Source organism: Ranitomeya imitator, chromosome 3, assembly GCF_032444005.1.
Source record: "Ranitomeya imitator isolate aRanImi1 chromosome 3, aRanImi1.pri, whole genome shotgun sequence".
NCBI lineage: Eukaryota > Metazoa > Chordata > Amphibia > Anura > Dendrobatidae > Ranitomeya > Ranitomeya imitator.
In genome coordinates, this window is record NC_091284.1 from 371495493 (window position 1) to 371521305 (window position 25813).

General features: G+C 43.2%; 1 protein-coding gene across 1 annotated transcript in view; it reads left to right on the top strand.

The window, feature by feature from the left end:
- The window catches only part of GNL2 (G protein nucleolar 2), a 77698-nt gene that overhangs the window by 49546 nt on the left and 2339 nt on the right, over nt 1-25813 (top strand). The window contains exons 14-15 of the mRNA XM_069756910.1: nt 23610-23698; nt 24443-24540. Of these exons, the coding sequence (XP_069613011.1) occupies nt 23610-23698; nt 24443-24540 (187 nt within the window). The remainder of the gene's footprint in view (nt 1-23609; nt 23699-24442; nt 24541-25813) is intronic.

Here is a 25813-nt window from a genome sequence, read left to right on the forward strand (position 1 = left end):
CCTGATGTGCCTTAACAGTGGAAACCTCCCAATTCTAAATCCAACCCTAACTCCAACACACCCCTGAGCCTAATTCCAACCCAACCACACCCCTAACCCCAACACACCCCTAACCCTAATCCTAACCATACCCCTAACCTTGACACACCCCCAACCCAACCGTAAACGTAATCCAAACCCCAACCCCAACTTTATCCCCAACCCCAACTTTATCCCCAACCCCAATGGGAAAATGGAAATACTTTTTTTAATTTCATTATTTTTCCCTAACTAAGGGGGTGATGAAGGGGGGTTTGATTTACTTTTATAGCATTTTTTTTTCTTTTTCGGGTTTTTATGATTGGCAGCTGTCACACACTAAAAGACGCTTTTTATTGCAAAAAATATTTTTTTTTTGCGTTACCACATTTTGAGAGCTATAATTTTTCCATATTTTGGTCCACAGAGTCATGTGAGGTCTTGTTTTTTGCGAGACGAGTTAACGTTTTTATTGGTACCATTTTCGGGATTGTGATATTTTTTGATCGCTTTTTATTCTGATTTTTGTTAGGCAAAATGAACAAAAACCAGCAATTCGGGAATTTCTTTAGGGGAGGGGGCGTTTATACCGTTACGTGTTTGGTAAAATTGATAAAGCAGTTTTATTCTTCAGGTCAGTACGATTACAGGGATACCTCATTTATTCATTTTTTTTTTTTTTATGTTTTGGCGCTTTTATACGATAAAAACTATTTTATTGAAAAAACAATTTTTGCATCGCTTTACTCTGTGTGTTCACTAAATGGGTTAACTAGTGGGTCAGTTTTATAGGTCAGGCCGTAACGAACGCGTCGATACTAAATATGTGTACTTTTATTGTTTGTGTTTTTATTATTTACATAAAGAAATGTATTTATTGGACATTATATATATATATATATATATATATATATATATATATATATATATATATATATATATATATATATATATATATATATATATATATATATATAATGTCCAATAAATACATTTCTTTATGTATATATATATATTTTTTATTTTTATTTTTTTTCACATGTAAATATATATAATTTTTTTTTTACTTTGGCCCAGTGTGGGACATCATGTTATAGTGTCAGATCGCTGATCTGACACTTTGCAGTGCACTGTGTCAGATCAGCGATCTGACAGGCAGTGCAGGAGGCTTGCTGGTGCCTGCACTGAGCAGGCGCTTGCAAGCCACCTCCCTGCAGGACCCGGAAGGAGCCCCGCGGCCATCTTAGATCCGGGGTGATCACATCGCGTTGCTCCGAGGGTCTCAGGGAAGCACGCAGGGAGCCCCCTCCCTGCGTGATGCTTCCCTATGCCACCGTAACGCTGCTGATCATGTCTCCCCCTGTGAGCGCGGCTGATTGCATATGACGTACTATCTTGTCGGTGGTCATATGTGCCCATACCACCTCGACGGGATAGTACGTCTAATGTCAGAAAGGGGTTAAAGGAGTTATTCACTTGTGGACAACCCCTAGTTAATGGTCTCAAGGTGCTGCATAAAATAGATGCATGTGTACGTTCCCAGCTGGCTCTGCTCTCAGCCCTGGGTGCCCCGCCAGTTTCTTGACATAATGTCACATGACCGCTGCAGCATTCACATTTTTTGTTTGAGTTTAAGAAACGCTGTTTTTTAGGAAGCACCCTGTGGTCATTGATTAAAGGTTGTCAACATTTTGCTTTCTAGCTGTCGTTCCCCTTACAAATTAAGGGCACAATTCATCAAAGCTTTCAGGCCAAAAAAGTGTAGTAAAGTCCAAACGTCTGGCGCAACTCTTGAGTTCCACCAAAATGTTGCAACTTTTGGATTTTTCATACCAGTTTCTCCCAGCTCCACCAAAATGGGCATAGCATGGGTGTGACTCCACAGCTCATCTAATTCATGATGAGGTGTCTTGATCCGTACACCAGAAATCTCACTCCAGTCAGCACACGAAGGCGCATTCCACTCGTCAGACGCTCCTGATTGATGAAGAGGCATGGACCTCATGGATCAGGAGGGTCTGACTCCACAGTGCACCCTCATCAAGACAGTCTTGATAAATCGGTCGAAGATTTGTGTTATATAGAGAAACACGTCCCCCAAGTAAAGCCAGAGAAAAGTACAGTGGTTGGTTCCTATCGAATTGCTTTTCTCGTTTTCAAGTTCCTCATTTTGTTTGCACTAGTTTTTAATCAATTTTGCTGGGGGTTAATAAAGAAAAGTCCAAAACCTAAGGTCTCCTGTGCGAGGCAGATAACATTATAGATTTATGCTGTATGGATAAGTAATATGGTTCACATAGCCCATACAGTACCGTTTTTCTTTTCTTTTCGAGCAGGGTTGTCAAACTGAAATACACAGGGCCAAAATTAAAAGCTTGGACAAAGTCGCGGGCTAACCTTGATATTTATTAAAAAATGTCTACAATTGAAGTTTTTCCTTATCAAATAGAACGATGACCCTCTTCATATGGAAAAAAAACTTAAAGGGATTGTCCCACGAACAAAGTAAATTTTAATTTAATTTACATAGAGCGTAGCATATTGGAATATCATAATATGCTACTGTATGTAAGAAGCATGTAGTCCTATGGCCTTATTTAAGTAATAAAGGATAAAAAAACTTTGAGTATGCAGATAATAAAGTATGATGCCAAAAAAGTGCCCCCCTTCAAACCCAGTAAGACAACCCCCCCCACAGTGAATTCTCCTACATGTATAGTTTTATGACCCCCCTCACACAGTATAATGGCCCCACGTTGTGCTCCACACAGTATAGTGGCCCCACGTAGTGCTCCACACAGTATAGTGGCCCCACGTAGTGCTCCACACAGTATATAAATGACCCCACGTAGTGCTCCACACAGTATAGTGGCCCCACGTAGTGCTCCACACAGTATAGTGGCCCCACGTAGTGCTCCACACAGTATATAAATGACCCCACGTAGTGCTCCACACAGTATAGTGGCCCCACGTAGTGCTCCACACAGTATAGTGGCCCCACGTAGTGCTCCACACAGTATAGTGGCCCCACGTAGTGCTCCACACAGTATAGTGGCCCCACGTAGTGCTCCACACAGTATAGTGGCCCCACGTAGTGCTCCACACAGTATAGTGGCCCCGCGTAGTGCTCCACACAGTATAGTGGCCCCGCGTAGTGCTCCACACAGTATAGTGGCCCCGCGTAGTGCTCCACACAGTATAGTGGCCCCGCGTAGTGCTCCACACAGTATATAATGGCCCCGCGTAGTGCTCAACACAGTATATAATGGCCCCGCGTAGTGCTCCACACTCACATTGTATATAATGGCCCCGCGTAGTGCTCCACACTCACATTGTATATAATGGCCCCACGTAGTGCGCCACACTGTATATAATGGCCCCACGTAGTGCTCCACGCTCACACTGTATATAATGACCCCACGTAGTGCTCCACGCAGTAAAAACTCCCCCTAACTGTCGATTTTGGGCTGAGGGGAAGTGTCCTTACTTTGGAAAAAAATACTTTTGTCTACCTTCTTACGCCCAAACTGATCTTGGCTGCCTGAATAGTCTTGGCGTGTCTCACAATTGCTTTTGGGTGAAAATAGAGTGTGACCCTTCCCAGATATTGCAGTTAATGTCTTCAGTGCCCTCTGGGGTACAGCAAGTGCCAGGCTGTACACATACTGGCTGGGCAAGGCTGTGTCCTAGGCTCCTGAAGATGGTTATTGAGGCATGAGACATTGCGGAGGGCTCAAACGGCTGTTTGTGCATTCATTCTAATGATTCACCGCTCGCTGTTTTGGTTGAGGTCTTTCCAGGGTCCAAATGAATAAGTAACATTCTCTCGTTAGCACTTGTGTAAGAGAATAAAATCTACATCACATGTTAAGCGCTGGGACTTGAGCCATCGGATCTGCTCCGAGATATTGGCTAATGAAATATTGGTGTGATGGTACGTTTTTAGGCTTACTTTTAAATGAAAAGTGTAATTAAGACATTAACTCTTGTATTGAAGTCTGTGAAAAGGCTGTTTCTTGTTTAAAGCTAAAACTGAGAAAAGTATGTTCTACACATAAAAGTAACGGCGAAGAATTTTATTGTTAGCCTTGATCCCTGAGCAAGCTTTTAATATGGCTGCATGCATTTCCGAATTCTAAAGAGTCAGATTGTGTATTTCAGATCTAGTTGATACTTCCAGACTGTGGCCATGTTCTTGAGTCATTTGGTCGGCTCTTGAAGACTGGGCTCCACTATCCAGATTAGATAGTCTGCTGGGGCCTGCAGGGTTCGGTTAGTCACAGTGGATGACCATCAATGATCAGTCTTTCATACACAGATTTTACAATCTAAGACTAGTTGTACTTCACTGTCTCCAAAAAAATGACCATCTAAATAAATATGGTGTAACTTTGCCTGTCTCTGCTTCAGAGATTGACTTCAGCCGAATCTGTCAGTTAGTAGTAGGTTTGGCCCCTCACACTAAACTCTGCCTGCTTTTATGGGTTATCCAACATGTATCACTTCGTGTCGAGAGGCGCTTGTCAAGTATCACCCACCTGTCCTATCCTAGAGCAGGAGCACAATACCTGCCGAGTGTGCGTGATGTCGTGTAAGCGGCCAATGGACACCACATCACCAGCACCTTCTGACCTGGACGTTTGAGGCATAGGGGTAACACCTTAACATTTCTAAGCTGAAAAGGCATAAACTGAAAGATCTTTAGACCAATCTCGTTTTGCACTGCATCAAAGTTGGACCCTGTCAAGTAAACTTGGGCTCACATTCATGGTTTTTCTTACTATATGGCCAGTTTACTTTGTCTCTTTATTTATTACTTTATGTACGTCGCATGCCAAAACTTTCCTTTAATATCTGCGTCTAATTAGTTTTTAATTTTCATGTACTGGGACAGAACATTTGTACACTTCGGTCACACATGCAATGCGTTATTATATATTCCACTGACAAGTGTAAGTTTAGAAGTGGAAAGTACACCACATCACAATATGTAGACACGTCATCCCAAAATAATCATTAATAAAGCATAAAAGCGCGGAACAGGAAGGCATTATATGTTTGAGAATCTGTTGTAGTTCCGTTTACGCCTAGCCGTAACTCAAAAGCTACTGCTCGCTTTCCTGAAGGATGGGTTGTAGAGATTCCCAGAACGTTACGCAAATGCTGGGCTTAGTTTTTTTTACTGCTCACTTACCACAGTGGGCCTATGTGCAGGTGCAGAGAAGAAAGCTGCTGACATCCGAAAACCTCCTTGGTCCATCAAGACTCGTAAAGCTCAGTTCCTCCAAGCAAAAAAGTAACCCAAATCACATTCAGATTGTTTAGCTAAATGTTGTCATATACAATCATAAGAGATTCTCTTGTCAAGTCTAATCGTTCTAGGATGAGGAGGATGTCTCTTGCTCAGGTATTTTGCTCCAATACCAAACACATCCCAAGGAGGCCCACTGTATTTTGGAAGAAAGCTTACAACTTTTTCTAAACCTATTAAATCCTTGTATGTGTCAAAAACCTGCACACTAGCTTAAAGGGAATCTGTCAGCAGGATTTCACAGCACAAACTCAATGAATAAAATATTCCAGTTGCATATCTTTATTCATTGCATAATGGAATGAGTTGAGAACACTAAAACATAAATATGATCAATGTAAATCAAAATGAATATCCCATGAAGATCTGGATTTGCAATGATATTCACAATTAACCCCTTCCCGACCTTTGACGCATACGCGGCCATTCCGACCCATGACGCAGCATATGCGTCATGGAAAGATCGCGTCCCTGCAGGCCGGGTGAAAGGGTTAACTCCCATTTCACCCGATCTGCAGGGACAGGGGGAGTGGTAGTTTAGCCCAGGGGGGGGGGGGGTGGCTTCACCCCCTCGTGGCTACGATCGCTCTGATTGGCTGTTGAAAGTGAAACTGCCAATCAGAGCGATTTGTAATATTTCACCTAAAAAAAATGGTGAAATATTACAATCCAGCCATGGCCGATGCTGCAATATCGGCCATGGCTGGACACACTAATGTGCACCCACCCCACCCCTCCGATTGCTCCCCCAGCCCCCCGATCTGTGGTCCGCTCCCCCGTCCTCCTGCCCGCTCCCCCCGTGCTCCAATCACACCCCCCGTGCTCCAAACAAACCCCCCGCACTCCGATTCCCCCCCCCCGCCCCGCACAGCGATCCCCCCCCCCCCGCACAGCGATCCCCCCCCCGTGCTCCGATCCACCCGCCCGCACAGCGATCCCCCACTCCGTGCTCCAATCCACCCCCCCCGTGTTCTGATCCACCCTCCCCCCTGTGCTCCGACGCCCCCCCCCGTGCCCTGATCTTCCCCCTTATACTTACCTGGCCTCCCGGGGACCGTCCGTCTTCTTTCCTGGGCGCCGCCATCTTCCAAAATGGCGGGCGCATATGCAGTGCGCCCGCCGAATCGGCCGGCCAGCAGATTCGTTCCAGAGTGAATTTTGATCACTGAGATAGGTTATATAAGGCACAGAGAGAAAAAGACAAGACCAAAAGAATGGTATGCACTCCCAAAATGTACAAAGATCAATATATAAACTTTAATAGTACCTCAAAAAACAGCAAACATAAAATAAAACCATTTAAAATAGGCCTAAATATAGGACCAAAAAGCCCCACCCCTATACAATAGTACAAGATATGGCATAGTGAAACAAAATATCAAAAACAGTAATATGAATGGCTAGATATGGCAACATATGATGTCCCTAGTACAGGATGTATAGTACAGAAAAGGGCTAACAAAATATGTAACCCAAAGGTCTAACTGACCCGATGACACAGCTGAAAAAAGTAACAGTACACAGTATGCTTCAAATATTCCAAAAAATTATTAGCAAAGGAGTGCACATATAAATAATGCCATAACAGATGAAAGGCATGTGCATATATAATTGGTACCATACCAGTAAAAATCATGAGGTACCCATGATAATATGCAGCTAAACAGAGAGTAAACCCCAATAAGGTCAATCTGTAAGGCAACTGATACTACCGGAGAAGATGGAAAAGGTAGCGTCAGTGTAAGCAGCTCAAGTCAGTGACCCGAAGTAAATGGGACGCAAAGCCAAGTGAGGGGTGAGGCAAGAGCCCCACGCGTATCGCTGCAGGACGCAGCTTCGTCAGGGGAAGTAGATAGTCGGCCGTTTGAGGAGGTATATATACAAATAGATAATTATAAAGTAATTACACACCGGTGTGCAGAGCCGGATAAGAACGTCAGTCGCAGCCGCCGCATGGAGGAAAACAGGAAGTGGCTATAGCCGGAAGTGTATATCGTTGTCATGGTGCCATTGCACATGCACAACGAATACACATAGGAGAACGTACCGCGCACGCGTCGCTGGAAACACCATAGGCCGGCGTGTAGACAAATATAGTGTCCGCCGTGCTCAATGGAAAACAAGGGCAGTCAAGTATAGCTCGCGTGGGAGAGAGGAGACACAGAACACTTAGAAAAACCAATGTATGACTAGACTAAGGGGACCATTGTGCCTTCAGGCATGGGACATAGGCATGAGTATGAAAAGGCATGTGGTGTAAAAAGAAATGTCATGCCATGTACCACCTCAAATTTTAGCAGGATGTACAGCCACAAAGGGCATAATAATAGATGGTACAGTATTACAGGTATATCAATAATAGCGCCAATAGAAAGAAAGTAAAACCATAAACAATGAAAAAATACAATGATAATAATAATAGTCAGAGAATGGGGGATCCATATACGGAAAGGCTATTCATATAATTATATGATAATGCATACACTATATATAGAGGTAAAGGGTGACAGAAATAACTGCACCAGAATATAGGGTCCCAAAAACTGACTCAGGACCTAATAACTAGGGACCGGACAATAGGATAAAAAATGTCCGGTGCAGGTAGATGGTCAACTGACTGATAGCCGGATACCAGAACAAATAGATAATTAATAGCTAGGTCCAGATACAATAGTATTTATTATTATTATTAGATAAATAATGTGCATATAGTGGAGTCAGTATGAAGTAATATCAACAATTTGTCCTTGTCACGGTCCATATTCCACAGAAGCCCAGAAGTACAAGTAATTGCATAGTGACGGTCCAACTGTAAAAGTCCTGTCAGCCGATGTAAGTATAGAGGAGGCCATAAGATCCATCCAAAGTCCAAGGGAAAATTACACGAATCAACCAAAGCTAGGAGTTTTCACTTGAAGGATGTGGGACAGAGCTGAGCCTGTTAGCATGTTGATAATCAATCTTGTGCAAGGTCCATGTCCCACCGAGATCCAAGAATATGATGGAGCTAGATAGGCTCAAATGTAGGCGACGACCGATGGAAACCTCAAGGTGATGTAGTCCGATGATATACGAAGCCAATGGCGCCTAGGTACAAAGCCTAGCAAAAGTTGGCCCTGAAAAGATGAATAAATGAGTACCATGGCATAAGAATAAAGTACTCTTGTACATAGGGGTCAACATGAATTGTAAAAGACCCATGAGGACCCAAAAACTAGCCCCCTATCTCAGCCCAAGAACCCTGTAAATAAGAGCTCTTCATTAAGGCCCTGTGGCGCCATAGATCTAAGATTGAAAATCCACCTAGATTCAATCCGAAGCAGTAGTTTGTGTGGATTTCCACCCCTACCCCCATAAAGGACCTTCTGTAGGCCTACAACACTAGTGTTAGAAGTAGAACACCCATGGGCTGCCAAAAAGTGTGCAGCAACCGGGGTGAGAGGCTTACCCTTGCGTTGATCTGTGGCCGCCAAATGGATGGTAGACATGTGTTTCTGTATTCTCTTTCTTAATTCCTGAGAAGTTTGGCCCACATACGGTTTACCACAAGGGCAGATGATGACATAAACGACATCCTTTGTCCTGCAGTTAATATAATGCTTGAGGGAGTGGAGAGTAGAATCTACCGGGTTGAAAAAGGTATTTTTAGTGGGTGTCATAAAAGCACAAACGTTGCACCCACCACAAGGAAAGGACCCCTTGAGTACAACCCCCCTGTTTAATCTAACTGTGGGCCTAGAAAAATGGCTAGACGTAAGTAGATCACGCAAATTTGGGGCCCGTCTTGTGCCAAGTAACGGTCTATCGCTCGTAACTTCTGCGGTCTGGGCATCAGTCCTAAGAATAGACCAATGTCGATTAATGATGTTCTTTACCTGGTGCCAGCTATTGTTATAGTCCGTAATGAATCGAGTGGTATGATCAGGGTTTCGAGGTCTAGAGGTCAGTAGTGATGTTTGGTCCTCCCGTCGTGCTCTCTGGAAGGCCGATGAAATCACTCGCTTTGGATACCCTCTCTGCTTGAAGCGTCTTGTAAGATCATGAGCCTGTGTTATAAAATCGGCATCATGGGTGCAATTACGCCTCACCCGCAGGAATTGACTGATAGGTACACCCACCTTCGTGTGGAGAGGGTGAAAGCTATTGAACTCAAGCAGGGAGTTGGTGGCCGTGGCCTTGCGAAAAAGGTCCGTAATCAGCCGATGACCCTCAACAGAGATCTTCAAGTCCAGGTATGTAGCAGACACTGTGGACATAGAATGTGTAAGCAGAATGTTAAAGGTATTGGTATTCAAATCCTGCAGAAACTGTACACACTCAGCCTCAGTGCCCAACCACAGAAAGAACACGTCGTCAATGTAACGATGCCAGTGACGCACTTTTTCTTGGAACATTGAAGACGGGTATACCACCGTCTCCTCCCACCAGCCTAAGAAAATGTTCGCATAGGCTGGCGCACATTTAGCCCCCATAGCCACACCAGATACTTGGAGGTAAAAAGTACGGTCAAAAAGGAAAAAATTATGGTGTAACACAAATTTCAAAAGTTCGAGAAGGAACATATGATGTTGGGTATCTTCCTGTTCCCTTTTGGACAGAAAAAAGAAAAGCGCATTAAGACCATCCGTATGCCTGATGTTAGAGTATAAGGATTCCACATCACATGTGACCAAATAGAAGTCGGTGGGTAGACTGATGTCACGAATCACTTCGATGAAGTGAGCGGAATCCTTGACATATGATGGTAGTGATGTTGCAATAGGCTGTAAAAAGAAGTCTATGTAGTTGCAAGCTTTTTCACATAGGCTACCAATACTGGAGACAATGGGACGACCGGGGGGCTGTGTGTCGTCCTTGTGGATTTTTGGAAGCATATAAAATGTTGCGATGATAGGATCCTCCACCCACATGTATCGTTTTTCATTGGGAGTGATAATATCCAGCTCGTTGGCTCTACAAAGTAAGGTTTGATATTTAGACAAGAATACCTTTGTAGGATCTGATGGTAATCTGTTATAAAACTGTCTGTTGTTCAGTTGCCTACTAGCCTCCTCCAGGTACATGTGGGTGGGCCACAGGACGACATTGCCCCCCTTGTCCGCTTCTTTAATAATAAAGGCCCCATTATTCCTCAAGGCGGAGATGGCGCGATTTTCTGCAAGGGAAAGGTTAGGGGGTGTGCTCACCTGAGGAGACATAGCCACAATATCACGTTTGACCAACTCATAAAAAATCTTCACAGCAGGAACCAAGGAAAAGGAAGGCGTCCTAGATGATTTATTTCTGTAGGGAAATCTGTTGTTACGGGACGTAGGTTGGTTTTCCTCCAGTAGATCGACCAGATCCTGAAAGACCTGACGTTCATCCTGAGGAATATTGTGCAGAATACTAGGTCTTTTGTACATCACTTGAAAGGTGATGTTCCTGCAGAAAAGATACAAATCTTTAATTAGGGTGAATTTATCTACCCTATGTGTAGGGACAAACGTCAGACCCCTACGGAGTACTGACAGTTCCACCTGTGACAAGGGATAATCAGATAGATTAATAACCTGCAAAACATTATGTTGTACCTCAGGTTCTGGCATAGGGATGTCCCGGATCTCCAAATCATCTACTTGCGTCGAGTGGGGTACTTGTGCCGGTATGGTGATGTCCTCCCCCGGTACTGTGCGAATCGTTTTCTTGTGGGAGGTCTTCTTTCTCCTGCTACGTCTGGTCCGTGGTCGAGCTCGCTCCCCGTAGAGGACAAAAAATCACTCGAGCTGGCAGGGTTCAGTATTGGTAGGGAGATGGGAGTTGCTATTAGCAGATGTGGGACCAGTTCTAGCATTGCCTCTATGCCTCCATCTATACACCTGCTGGTGTTCATAGTCCATTTTATCCCGTTGGAATTTCTTACGTTTCCCAGAAATGACCTCAATCTCATATTTGTCAAGTGTCTCTTTGAGCCTGATTTTAAAAGCCCCCACTTGCGTGTCTTCAAATTTATGTAGTTTAGTTTCCAAATCCTTAATATGAGTTTTGGTGGAAGAAAACAGCTCCCTATCGTGCTCAATTAAAAGGGCAATAAGAATGTTCGAGCAACGTGTAAGGCCTTGTTCCCAGATCTTCTGAAATGCGGCTGATGGTTCCCATGCCGGGAAAATAGAAATGCGTAAGCCCCTAGGTACAAACCCAGCCTTGGAATATTCCTCTAGGCCTCTCATATTCCACCAGAGTTTGACCCCGGTTTTGTGGGCCTTTGTGAGTTCCGTACATAGTGCTGAAAAATCCGAGTCTGGAGCAGAAGGCTCCACTGTATGGAATATACTGGTGGACTGTGCTAGCCACGCAGCTTCCCTGGCGTCCCAATCCATAACTGCACACCAAATGCTAAAAATCGTAACAATACAAACTATTAAATACAATGAGTCAGCAGATAACGCTAAAATACGCGTGTGCAACCCCTTGGAAAGAACCCCTAAACAGGGTAAAGACAAGACTAGTAAATATATAAATATAAGGGGTGCACCCCTGCACAAATCAAAAAATAGGGTGCAAAACCTGGTCTGTAAAGTAGTCTAGACAAGGCACAGAGAGAAAAAGACAAGACCAAAAGAATGGTATGCACTCCCAAAATGTACAAAGATCAATATATAAACTTTAATAGTACCTCAAACAGCAAACACAAAATAAAACCATTTAAAATAGGCCTAAATATAGGACCAAAAAGCCCCACCCCTATACAATAGTACAAGATATGGGATAGTGAAACAAAATATCAAAAACAGTAATATGAATGGCTAGATATGGCAACATATGATGTCCCTAGTACAGGATGTATACAAAATATGTAACCCAAAGGTCTAACTGACCCGATGACACAGCTGAAAAAAGTAACAGTACACAGTATGCTGTTATATCTATAGGTATATAGATAGGTTATATCTCAGTGATCAAAATAAAAAAAAAAGTAAATGACCCCCCCCCCCCCCCCCTTTGTCACCCCCATAGGTAGGGACAATAAAAAAAATATATATTTTTTTTCCACTAAGGTTGGGGTAAGAACTAGGGGTAGGGGTAGGGTTAGGGGTAGGGTTAGGGTTAGGAATGTGCACACATATTCTGGTCCTCTGCGGATTTTTCCGCTGCGGATTTGATAAATCCGCAGTGCTAAACCGCTGCGGATTTATGGCGGATTTACCATGTTTTTTCTGCGCATTTCAATGCGGTTTTACAACAGCGATTTTCTATTTGAGCAGTTGTAAAACCGCTGCGGAATCCGCAGAAAGAAGTGACATGCTGCGGAATGTAAACCGCTGCGTTTCCGTGCAGTTTTTCTGCAGCATGTGTACAGCGATTTTTGTTTTCCATAGGTTTGCATTGAACTGTAAACTCATGGGAAACTGCTGCGGATCCGCAGCGTTTTCCGCAGCGTGTGCACATACCTTTAGAATTAGGCTATGTGCACACGGTGCGGATTTGGCTGCGGATTCGCAGCAGTGTTCCATCAGGTTTACAGTACCATGTAAACATATGGAAAGCCAAATCCGCTGTGCCCATGGTGCGGAAAATACCGCGCGGGAACGCTGCGTTGTATTTTCCGCAGCATGTCAATTCTTTGTGCGGATTCCGCAGCGTTTTACACCTGTTCCTCAATAGGAATCCGCAGGTGAAATCCGGACAAAAAACACTGGAAATCCGCGGTAAATCCGCAGGTAAAACGCAGTGCCTTTTACCCGCGGATTTTTCAAAAATGGTGCTGAAATATCTCATACGAATCCGCAACGTTGGCACATAGCCTTAGGGCTAGGGTTGGGTTGGAATTAGGGTTGTGGTTAGGGTTAGGGGTGTGTTGGGGTTACGGGTGTGTTGGGGTTAGGGTTGTGATTAGGGTTACGGCTACAGTTGGGATAAGGGTTAGGGGTGTGTTGGAGTTAGAATTGAGGGGTTTCCACTGTTTAGGCACATCAGGGGGTCTCCAAACGCAACATGGCGCCACCATTGATTCCAGCCAATCTTGTATTCAAAAAGTCAAATGGTGCTCCCTCACTTCCGAGCCCCGACGTGTGCCCAAACAGTGGTTTACCCCCCACATATGGGGTACCAGCATACTCAGGACAAACTGCGCAACAATTACTGGGGTCCAGTTTCTCCTGTTACCCTTGTGAAAATAAAGAAATGCTTGCTAAAACATCATTTTTGAGGAAAGAAAAATGATTTTTTATTTTCACGGCTCTGCGTTGTAAACGTCTGTGAAGCAATTGGGGGTTCAAAGTGCTCACCACATATCTAGATAAGTTCCTTGGGGGGTCTAGTTTCTAAAATGGGGTCACTTGTGGGGGGTTTCTACTGTTTAGGCACACCAGGGGCTCTGCAAACGCAATGTGACACCCACAGAGCATTCCATCAAAGTCTGCATTTCAAAACGTCACTACTTCACTTCCGAGCCTCGGCATGTGCCCAAACAGTGGTTTACCCCCACATATGGGGTATCAGCGTACTCAGGAGAAACTGGACAACAACTTTTGGGATCCAATTTCTCCTGTTACCCTTGGGAAAATAAAAAATTCTGGGCTAAATAATTATTTTTGAGGAAAGAAAACGTATTTATTATTTTCACAGCTCTGCATTATAAACTTCTATGAAGCACTTGGGGGTTCAAAGTGCTCACCACACATCTAGATAAGTTCCTTTCGGGGTCTAGTTTCCAAAATGGGGTCACTTGTGGGGGGTTTCTACTGTTAAGCCACATCAGGGGCTCTGCAAAAGCAACGTGACGCCCACAGAGCATTCCATCAAAGTCTGCGTTTCAAAATGTCACTACTTCACTTCCGAGCCTCGGCATGTGCCCAAACAGTGGTTTACCCCCACATATGGGGTATCAGCGTACTCAGGAGAAACTGGACAACAACTTTTGGGGTCAAATTTCTCCTGTTACCCTTTGTAAAATAAAAAATTGCAGGCTAAAAGATCATTTTTGAGAAAATATTTTTTTTTTTTAATTTTCATGGCTCTGCGTTATAAACTTCTGTGAAGCACTTGGGGGTTCAAAGTCCTCACCACACATCTAGATTAGTTCCTTTGGGGGTCTAGTTTCCAACATGGGGTCATTTCTGGGGGATCTCCAATATTTAGGCACACAGGGGCTCTCCAAACGTGACATGGTGTCCGCTAATGATTGGAGCTAATTTTCCATTTAAAAAGCCAAATGGCGTGCCTTCCCTTCCGAGCCCTGCCGTGCGCCCAAACAGTGGTTTACCCCCACATATGGGGTATCAGCGTACTCAGGACAAACTGGACAACAATATTTGGGGTCCAATTTCTCCTATTATCCTTGGCAAAATAGGAAATTCCAGGCTAAAAAATCATTTTTGAGGAAAGAAAAATTATTTTTTATTTTCATGGCTCTGCGTTATAAACTTCTGTGAAGCACCTGGGGGTTTAAAGTGCTCAATATGCATCTAGATAAGTTCCTTGGGGGGTCTAGTTTCCAAAATGGGGTCACTTGTGGGGGAGCTCCAATGCATAGGCACACAGAGGCTCTCCAAACGCGACATGGTGTCCTGCTAACAATTGGAGCTAATTTTCCATTCAAAAAGTCAAATGGCGCGCCTTCCCTTCCGAGCCCTGCCGTGTGCCCAAACAGTGGTTTACCCCCACATATGAGGTATCGGCGTACTCGGGAGAAATTGCCCAACAAATTTTATGATCCATTTTATCCTACTGCCCATGTGAAAATGAAAAAATTGAGGCGAAAAGAATTTTTTTGTGAAAAAAAAGTACTTTTTCATTTTTACAGATCAATTTGTGAAGCACCTGAGGGTTTAAAGTGCTCACTATGCATCTAGATAAGTTCCTTGGGGCGTCTAGTTTCCAAAATGGGGTCACTTGTGGGGGAGCTCCAATTTTTAGGCACACGGGGGCTCTCCAAACGTGACATGGTGTCCGCTAAAGAGTGCAGCCAATTTTTGATTCAAAAAGTCAAATGGCGCTCCTTCCCTTCCAAGCCCTGCCGTGCGCCCAAACAGTGGTTTACCCCCACATATGAGGTATCAGCGTACTCAGGACAAATTGGACAACAACTTTCGTGGTTCAGTTTCTCCTTTTACCATTGGGAAAATAAAAAAATTGTTGCTAAAAGATAATTTTTGTGACTAAAAAGTTAAATGTTCATTTTTTCCTTCCATGTTGCTTCTGCTGCTGTGAAGCACCTGAAGGGTTAATAAACTTCTTGAATGTGGTTTTGAGTACCTTGAGGGGTGCAGTTTTTAGAATGGTGTCACTTTTGGGTATTTTCAGCCATATAGACCCCTCAAACTGACTTCAAATGTGAGGTGGTCCCTAAAAAAAATGGTTTTGTAAATTTCGTTGTAAAAATGACAAATCGCTGGTCAAATTTTAACCCTTATAACTTCCTAACAAAAAAAAATTTTGTTTCCAAAATTGTGCTGATGTAAAGTAAACATGTGGGAAATGTTATTTATTAACTATTTTGTGTCACATAACTCTCTGGTTTAACAGACTAAAAATTCAAAATGTGAAAATTGCGAAATTTTCAAAATTTTCGCCAAATTTCCGTTTTTATCACAAATAAACGCAGAATTTATTGACCTAAATTTACCACTAACATGAAGCCCAATATGTCACGAAAAAACAATCTCAGAACCGCTAGGATCCGTTGAAGCGTTCCTGAGTTACCTCCTCATAAAGGGACACTGGTCAGAATTGCAAAAAACTGCAAGGTCTTTAAGGTCAAAATAGGCTGGGTCATGAAGGGGTTAAAGTGGAAAATCAAATTACAGGCTAATCAAACCTCAGTGGAAATGCCTCAAGACAAGGAAATGATGCTCAGTAGTGTGTGTGGCTTCCATGTGCCTGTATGATCTCCCTACAATGCCTGGGCATGATCCTGATGAGGCGGCGGATGGTGTCCTGAGGGATCTCCTCCCAGGCTTGAATTAAAGCATCCGCCAACTCCTGGACAGTCTGGTGCAATGTGGCGTTGGTGGATGGAACGAGACATACCAGATGTGCTTGATCGGATGCAGGTCTGTGGAATGGGCGGGCCAAGTCCATAGCATCAATGCCTTCATGCAAGAACTGCCTACACACACAGCCTAGCACTGTCATGCATCAGAAGGAATCCAGGGTCCACTGCACCTGCATATGATTTCACAATGGGTTTGAGGATCTCATTCTGGTACCCAATATCAGTCGGATTTCCTCTGGCTAGCACATTGAGGACTCTGCAGCCATCTGTAGAAAAACCTCCCCACACCATTACTGATCCACTGCCAAACTAGTCTTGCCAGAGCATGTTGCAAGCAGCAGAATGTTCTTCAGTGTTTTCAGACTGTCACATGTGCTCAATGTGAACCTGCTCTCATCCGTCAAGAGCACAATGTGCCATTTTCGAAACTGCCAATCTTGGTGTTCTCTGGTAAATGCCAGTCGCCCTTCACGGTGTTGGACTGTAAGCATAACACCCACTTGTGGACGTTGGACCCTCATGCCACCCTCAAGGACTCTGTTTCTGACAGTTTTAGCAGACATGTGGATATTGGTGGCCTGCTGGAGGTTATTTTACAGGGCTCTGGCACTGCTCCTCCTGTTTCTCCTTGCACAAAGGATGCTGGGTTGTTGCACTCCTATGGCCCCCTCGACGCCTCCTGGTGTACTGGCCTGTCTCCTTGTAGCGCCTCCATGCAGTGGACACTACGCTGACACACCGCTACCTTTCTTGCCCCAGCTGGCATTGATGTGCCCTCTTGGATTAGCTGCACTACATGAGCAACTTCTGTGGGTTGTAGACACTGCCTCATGGTTCTGTAGGGTTGAGAGCAATGACCAAATGCAAAGGTTACCAAAACAGCCATACAGGATGAGAACCAAGAAATGGTCTCTGGTCACCACTTGCAGAACCACTTCTTTAAAGGGGTTGTCTTACTACAGTAATTGCCTATCATTTTACCTGTCTGTTCCATTTGCACGACAGCAGAAGAAATTGATTCCCAATCAGTGTTGCTTCATAACTGGACACATTGATTTCACAGAAGTGTGATGGACTTGGAGTTACATTGTGTTGTTTAAGTGTTCCCTTTAGTTTTTTGATCAGTGTAACTTTTTCAAAGACATGTCCAGCAATACCCTTACTTGGCCAGTCCATCCCCATTACTGAGATATTAGCGTTTACTTTGATACGCAAATGGGGCCCCAGCTATTTGTAGATCTGATGCATCTGCCTCCAAATTGACTGACTGCTCTTTTGCCTGAAGTCACGCAGTAAAGAGGCCGTCAGTCAAGCAGGAGGATGCAACTCTGGGTAAGGGATGGAGCTTGAATGACAGAGGCTTCAGATGTAGAGCATCAATTATAGATCAGCTCTTTTCTGTAAAGGGGGAACAAACCAGCCATGTGAAGATATTGCTGGACTTGTCTTGGAAAGAGCTACATGCACATATAAATACCGTAGTTAAGGGTGTGAAATCCTGCTGACAGATTCCCTTTAAAGGCTAATTCACACATATTTTCTTGTATATTAGCTGGTTTACTTAACCCCAATTAACAACCTCATACCATTTGATAAAACCATTCCCCCAGGACAGTGAAAAGAAATAAAGGCAGAAAAAACTGCTTTTCAACCATTTTCAAATCCTAAAGGTCACACTTTGCATTAGATGTATGTCAAAGAGAAGTAAGAGAAGAAATAAGGATCGGACAGCACCTGTCTCCGCTGTTCATACTGAGGACACATGAACCAAACATGCATGTGTATAGTTGTGTGAAAGTGTTTGCAACCCCCCCACCCCCGCCGATTTCCTATTTTCCATGTTTGTCACACTTAAATGTTTCAGATTACCAAACAAATGTAACCCCTTTTATGACTTACTAGATGGTGGCCCGATTCTAACGCATCGAGTATTCTAGAATATGTATGTATGTATGTGTATATAGCAGCCACATAGTATATAGCACAGGCCACATAGTATATAGAAGCCATGTAGTATATAGCAGACAAATACTACGTGGCCTGTGCTATAAACTATGTGGCTGCTATACACAAACATACATATTGTAGAATACCCGATGCTTTAATACAGGTCACGCAATATATAACAGTGGCCACGCAGTATATAACACAGCCCAAACAGTATATAACACAGCCCACGTACTATATAACACAGGCCACGCAGAATATAGCAGCCACGCAGTATATAGCAGCGGTAGCGGAGTGCGTTACCCGCGGCATAACACGGTCCGTCACCGCTGGCATTAACCCTGTGTGAGCGGTGACCGGAGAGGAGTATTCGGGTGCCGGGCACTGACTGCAGGGGAGTAGGGAGGGACTAATCTGACTGTGCCCGTCACTGATTGGTCACGGCAGCCATGACAGGCAGCTGGTGAGACCAATCAGCGATGCGGGATTTACGTTACGGAAGTTGCAGACAGACGGAAGTACCCCTTAGACAATATATATATATATATATATATATATATATATATATATATATATATATATATATATATATATATATATATATATATATATATATATATATATATATATATTTATATTTATATTTATATATATATATATATATATACACACACACACACACACACACACACACACACACACACACACACACACACACACACACACACACACACACATATATATACAGGTCCTTCTCACAAAATTAGCATATAGTGTTAAATTTCATTATTTACCATAATGTAATGATTACAATTAAACTTTCATATATTATAGATTCATTATCCACCAACTGAAATTTGTCAGGTCTTTTATTGTTTTAATACTGATGATTTTGGCATACAACTCCTGATAACCCAAAAAACCTGTCTCAATAAATTAGCATATTTCACCCATCCAATCAAATAAAAGTGTTTTTTAATAACAAACAAAAAAACCATCAAATAATAATGTTCAGTTATGCACTCAATACTTGGTCGGGAATCCTTTGGCAGAAATGACTGCTTCAATGCGGCGTGGCATGGAGGCAATCAGCCTGTGACACTGCTGAGATGTTATGGAGGCCCAGGATGCTTCAATAGCGGCCTTAAGCTCATCCAGAGTGTTGGGTCTTGCGTCTCTCAACTTTCTCTTCACAATATCCCACAGATTCTCTATGGGGTTCAGGTCAGGAGAGTTGGCAGGCCAATTGAGCACAGTAATACCATGGTCAGTAAACCATTTACCAGTGGTTTTGGCACTGTGAGCAGGTGCCAGGTCGTGCTGAAAAATGAAATCTTCATCTCCATAAAGCATTTCAGCCGATGGAAGCATGAAGTGCTCCAAAATCTCCTGATAGCTAGCTGCATTGACCCTGCCCTTGATGAAACACAGTGGAGCAACACCAGCAGCTGACATGGCACCTCACACCATCACTGACTGTGGGTACTTGACACTGGACTTCAGGCATTTTGGCATTTCCTTCTCCCCAGTCTTCCTCCAGACTCTGGCACCTTGATTTCCGAATGACATGCAAAATTTGCTTTCATCAGAAAAAAGTACTTGGGACCACTTAGCAACAGTCCAGTGCTGCTTCTCTGTAGCTCAAAAGTGGCTTTACCTGGGGAATGCGGCACCTGTAGCCCATTTCCTGCACACGCCTGTGCACGGTGGCTCTGGATGTTTCCACACCAGACTCAGTCCACTGCTTCCTCAGGTTCCCCAAGGTCTGGAATCGGTCCTTCTCCACAATCTTCCTCAGGGTCCGGTCTCTTCTTCTCGTTGTACAGCGTTTTCTGCCACATTGTTTCCTTCCAACAGACTTACCATTGAGGTGCCTTGATACAGCACTCTGGGAACAGCCTATTTGTTGAGAAATTTCTTTCTGGGTCTTACCCTCTTGCTTGAGGGTGTCAATGATGGCCTTCTTGACATCTGTCAGGTCGCTAGTCTTACCCATGATGGGGGTTTTGAGTAATGAACCAGGCAGGGAGTTTATAAAAGCCTCAGGTATCTTTTGCATGTGTTTAGAGTTAATTAGTTGATTCAGAAGATTAGGGTAATAGGTCGTTTAGAGAACCTTTTCTTGATATGCTAATTTATTGAGACAGGTTTTTTGGGTTATCAGGAGTTGTATGCCAAAATCATCAGTATTAAAACAATAAAAGACCTGACAAATTTCAGTTGGTGGATAATGAATCTATAATATATGAAAGTTTAATTGTAATCATTACATTATGGTAAATAATGAAATTTAACACTATATGCTAATTTTTTGAGAAGGACCTGTATGTATGTGTATATATATATATATATATATATATATATATATATATATATATATATATATATATATATATATATATATATATATATATATATAATATATATATATATATATACTTTTTAATGACTGGAGGTATTTTTGGTTTTGCATAGCCATAACTTTTTTTTTTTTTATAATAATGGCCATGTGAGGGCTTGCTTATTTGCGAAACGACTTGTACTTTCAACGTGGAATTATATACTTAACCCTAGAATGCATGACTTTAAAAATATACATATTAACATATCGGGGGCCTTTTAGGCCCCATGCACATAATGTAGAAAAACACACTTAAATAACTTTCACAAGTTTATTTCAAAATTGCTCAATAAAATATGAATAGTGGACAAAATTTTAATTATAATTTTTCACAGAAAACACCAAAAAATCTTTTTTTTTTCCAAATTTCACAGACATGAAAACACACAAAAACGCATAGAAATCTATAGCAAACTAGCTGCAGCTACATTTTTATTCTAACTTTCTTTTCTATTGTATTAGTCTTCCAAACAATTCTGACATGTTATTTTTTCAGAAGAGTGTTCTTTGCAAACCGTTTCTTTACAAGTGGAACAATATCGCTCAGTTTTCCTCTCTGTTTCTTTTTCTTTCTCCTGGCTCTGGAATAATCTGAAACTGTACGCCACACCATTTCATTGCTTCTTTAGTTTGCTTTGGCAAGCATTTCAAGTCGCTTCGCTCTATCATGTGAGGCATTAGGGTATGTGTCCACGTGCAGTAAACGCTGCGTGTTTGACGCTGCATAGGGACGCAGCGTCCAGATGTTACAGCATAGTGGAGGGGATTGAATGAAATCCCGTCTCCACTATGCGTGGTAACACGCACGCGGCGGCCCTGCGACTCCGGACATGCTGCGCGTCTTTTCAGATCGCAGCATGTCCGTATATCTTGCAGCGACGCTGCGTCGCCGCAAGATATAGCACAGGGCGCTATGGTGGGGACCGATGATGCCGGATGTGTGCTGTGAACACATCCGGCATCATCACGTCCCAGAAAGGGGGCGGGGCTTACCGCAGAGCGGCTAAGCCGCTCCGACGATACCGCCGGCCATCCTGAAAGTGTACACATACCCTTACAAGTTCATGACAAAGGTCCTCCAAGAATATGCGTCTCCTGTCCCTTTCTCTGTGCATGAAATTCCGGATGAGTTTCTGTATAAATAATGAATGAATTTAGGGCTGCTACATCAAGCATATTTGAAAATAGTACTACAGGCCATCGTTTTGTTTGCCTCTTACACGAATATTCTCCCACTATCGTCCGACTAAGGTAGGATTACTGTCCCACAAAACATTCGTTTTGGATGTTCTGCTTATCACTTCTTGAGGATCCACAAGATTCACTTCATCAGAAGAATCACTGGATGAGGATGTTTGATTGTCTGATGAAGAATATCTGCCACCAGCTAAAGATAGTTCACTTTCATCATCGCTTTGAAACATAATCGCTTCAATCTCTTGGTCAGTCAGACACTTGGAGAAAGAGTGTGCCATTGATGACTAGATGTTGGCAAACTAAAAGAAAAAACAATGAACAGAATCAGGGTTGTCCACTCTTTGCTTGTGTGTGACACACTGTAAGTGTAATGTCCCCCCTTCTTCCTCTCACCCTCAGCAGCTCTTACCTTTTATACTTTTAGGTGGTGTACAATTCTCTGAATTTTTGTGGCTCACAAGCTCTAGCCTTTGCAAGCTTCTTAGAAACAGAAACTGAAAATGAATCAGATTTCCTCTCAACAGCTTATCTTATCACAGGTCCTTCAGCAATTAGCTCACAGTGTATACTGTCCTCAGTACTCCTGAGGTGATGTCATGGCCTTATCACTCCCTCCAAAAATCACATGACATCCTCACATGTTGTTATCCACACCCTGGCCCCTCCACCAGCATTACTGAGTACAAATAAAGTATCTTGAGACACAAACACTACTGAGAACATGATAAAAATAGCGGGGGCCTAAAGGGCCCCCAATTCGTACAGATGTTGTTTTCACCAAACAAGCATTGTTACACCATAATGCCTATGAAAAAAATTATACCTGGAGTTTCAAAATTATAACTAAAGTACCGTATATACTCGAGTATAAGCCGCCCCCCCCCTAATTTTGCCACAAAAAAACTCTCTCTTCGCTCAGGACGCCGGCGCTTTCAATATTTACCTGCTCCTTGTGCGACTCCGTCTCCAGCACTGACGCTCAGCAGAGGGCGCGCACTGACTACGTCACCGCGCCCTCTAACCTGAGCGTCACTGCCAGAGGACGCTAGAGACGGAGCAGCATCGGAGCGAGGAGCAGGTAAATATCGCGCAGCGCTCCCCTCCCCGTATACTTACCTGCTCCTGGCGCGGTCCCTGCAGTCCTGGCGCTGCATCTTCTTGCTGTACTGAGCGGTCACAGTTACCGCTCATTTTCAGTCATGAATATGTGGCTCCACCTCTATGGGAGGTGGATCCGCATATTCATTTCTGTAATGAGCGGTACCATGTGACCGCTCAATACAGGAAAAAGATGCAGCGCCGTTTCGCGCCGACAATAGCGCTTCCACGGGTCTTCCCGTGGAAGCGCTATTGTCGGCGCGAAACGGCCGTCGTCACATCCTGCTCACCTCCTTCCTTGTTTGTATCCCGATGCCGTGAAGACGCGGTGTATGCACCCTTCAAATAAATGAATCAGACCACACAGGACTGGTGAGTGTTGCCACTTTTTTCTACGTGTTGCCAGTGAATGAAGAGTGCGGTGCTGTGATTTCAATAGGAGAAATCACTCCCCACCCCAGCAAGCAGTGAATTGTAAGTTACAGAGAGAGCGTGCAGAGAGGAAAACTGGTGAGAATGCTGAATATACAGTAGGACACATGATGACATTTGAAAAGTTAGTCTAAAGCATAGTTACCCTTTAGGCATATGTCGTTTGAAATTATTTCTTTTGTTGTGTATTTTTTTATTTAACCCATTTTAATATTTTTTTACTTTTTTAGGATCCCAAAAGAACTAGGTGAACAACTCTTTACCAAACCAAAGTCCCAAACGCAAGAGGAGGAAGAGGCCGAGGAGCAGCAGAGTGAAGGTAATGTAGTAATCCCATAGCCATCTCCACATGTAACCTCCAGTCATCATCCGCATTTATCACCATCATGCCTGTCCAATAATTCTCATTAATTAACTGGTCTTTCTGCTTCGCTGCCTGAGGTTAATTATTTTCTGGCCGATTTTTACCATGCAATTACTACTTGCCACTCATCCTCCTGGACGCCCTTGTTGTGCTTATACTGCATCAGCGAACAGTTAAAGCATTTCTACAGCAAGTTCTCGGATTAGGGCAGCCTCTACCAGTTCCCTCTAGGTTGTTCTTTTCCTGTCTATTTTTGCACACTTTTTTTTACAAATAGTTTAACCCTGGCTGCTTCTTAAAGTTAAGCGAACACTGTTCTGTGTGTTACCTGATGTTGGTTGTGCACTGCTTGGTTTTCAGCATGTCCAGTCCTTTTGGTCTCTGGTGATAATTTGCCACCATTCTTTGGCAGCAGCTTGCTCTACTTTACCTTTTCAAAATATATGCTTGCCCAGCATGGTATATTGGGGGCGGGGGGGTCTGAAAGAATATCCTTCGTCCCCAAAAAGTGCTTGGACAACAGCTAAAGTATATGGCGACCTAAAATTGTAGTGTTCAATTAACTTCACCTCTTTGTAGACATGTGCCAGTGTATTCTGTACACTTTATACTGAGGAAGCACCATGTAACTGGATGGCCCCAGCTAACACATGTAGGAAAAAATGTTTACACTGATCTGTTTCTTGTAAATTCTTGCAGTGAGGACGAAATCGTTAAAGAAAAGGAAGCGTCTTGACGACGATGATGATGATGGTGGTGAAAATGAAAAACCTCAGAAGAAATTATCATCTAGAGAAGTATGTCCTCCACTGCTCTGCGTTCTAGTGGTCACCTTGCATCTCACAAGCCCATGTTTTTGGGGTTTTTTTTTCTTAACAAACTGCTATATTTTACTATTCTGTCTCTGATGTACCTCCTTTCAAAGATGGGTGGGTTTTTACATGGTGGAGGCTACTACATAATGGTGCATTTTAGCAAACCTCAGCAGAAATACTAGAGAACCGATCAAGTGTTGTGGGCTGTCTTATGAGAGGCATGCAAGGTCTTTCAACTCCTTATCTATGTTTAAGTAGTTTGCTCCTATAGGTTTAGCTGGATGGAAGCAATGACTCTTTGACCACCAGTGACCTGACCACTGAAGCCCAGATTGTAGATCTGTGGGCTTTATTCCTCCCACCATGATGGCTTCCTACTACTTATGTTTAATATAATAAATAATTTTCTGTAGTGCCAACATATTCCATAGCAGTTTACAATGTAGCCAAAAACCCTTTTAAAAGACCTTTTTAAACACTTGACGCACGCAGTAAATGGGAATCTTAGCCATTTGGTTCATAACTCTGTAGTACAGGTCCTTCTCAAAAAATTAGCATATAGTGTTAAATTTCATTATTTACCATAATGTAATGATTACAATTAAACTTTCATATATTATAGATTCATTATCCACCAACTGAAATTTGTCAGGTCTTTTATTGTTTTAATACTGATGATTTTGGCATACAACTCCTGATAACCCAAAAAACCTGTCTCAATAAATTAGCATATCAAGAAAAGGTTCTCTAAACGACCTATTACCCTAATCTTCTGAATCAACTAATTAACTCTAAACACATGCAAAAGATACCTGAGGCTTTTATAAACTCCCTGCCTGGTTCATTACTCAAAACCCCCATCATGGGTAAGACTAGCGACCTGACAGATGTCAAGAAGGCCATCATTGACACCCTCAAGCAAGAGGGTAAGACCCAGAAAGAAATTTCTCAACAAATAGGCTGTTCCCAGAGTGCTGTATCAAGGCACCTCAATGGTAAGTCTGTTGGAAGGAAACAATGTGGCAGAAAACGCTGTACAACGAGAAGAGGAGACCGGACCCTGAGGAAGATTGTGGAGAAGGACCGATTCCAGACCTTGGGGAACCTGAGGAAGCAGTGGACTGAGTCTGGTGTGGAAACATCCAGAGCCACCCTGCACAGGCGTGTGCAGGAAATGGGCTATAGGTGCCGCATTCCCCAGGTAAAGCCACTTTTGAGCTACAGAGAAGCAGCACTGGACTGTTGCTAAGTGGTC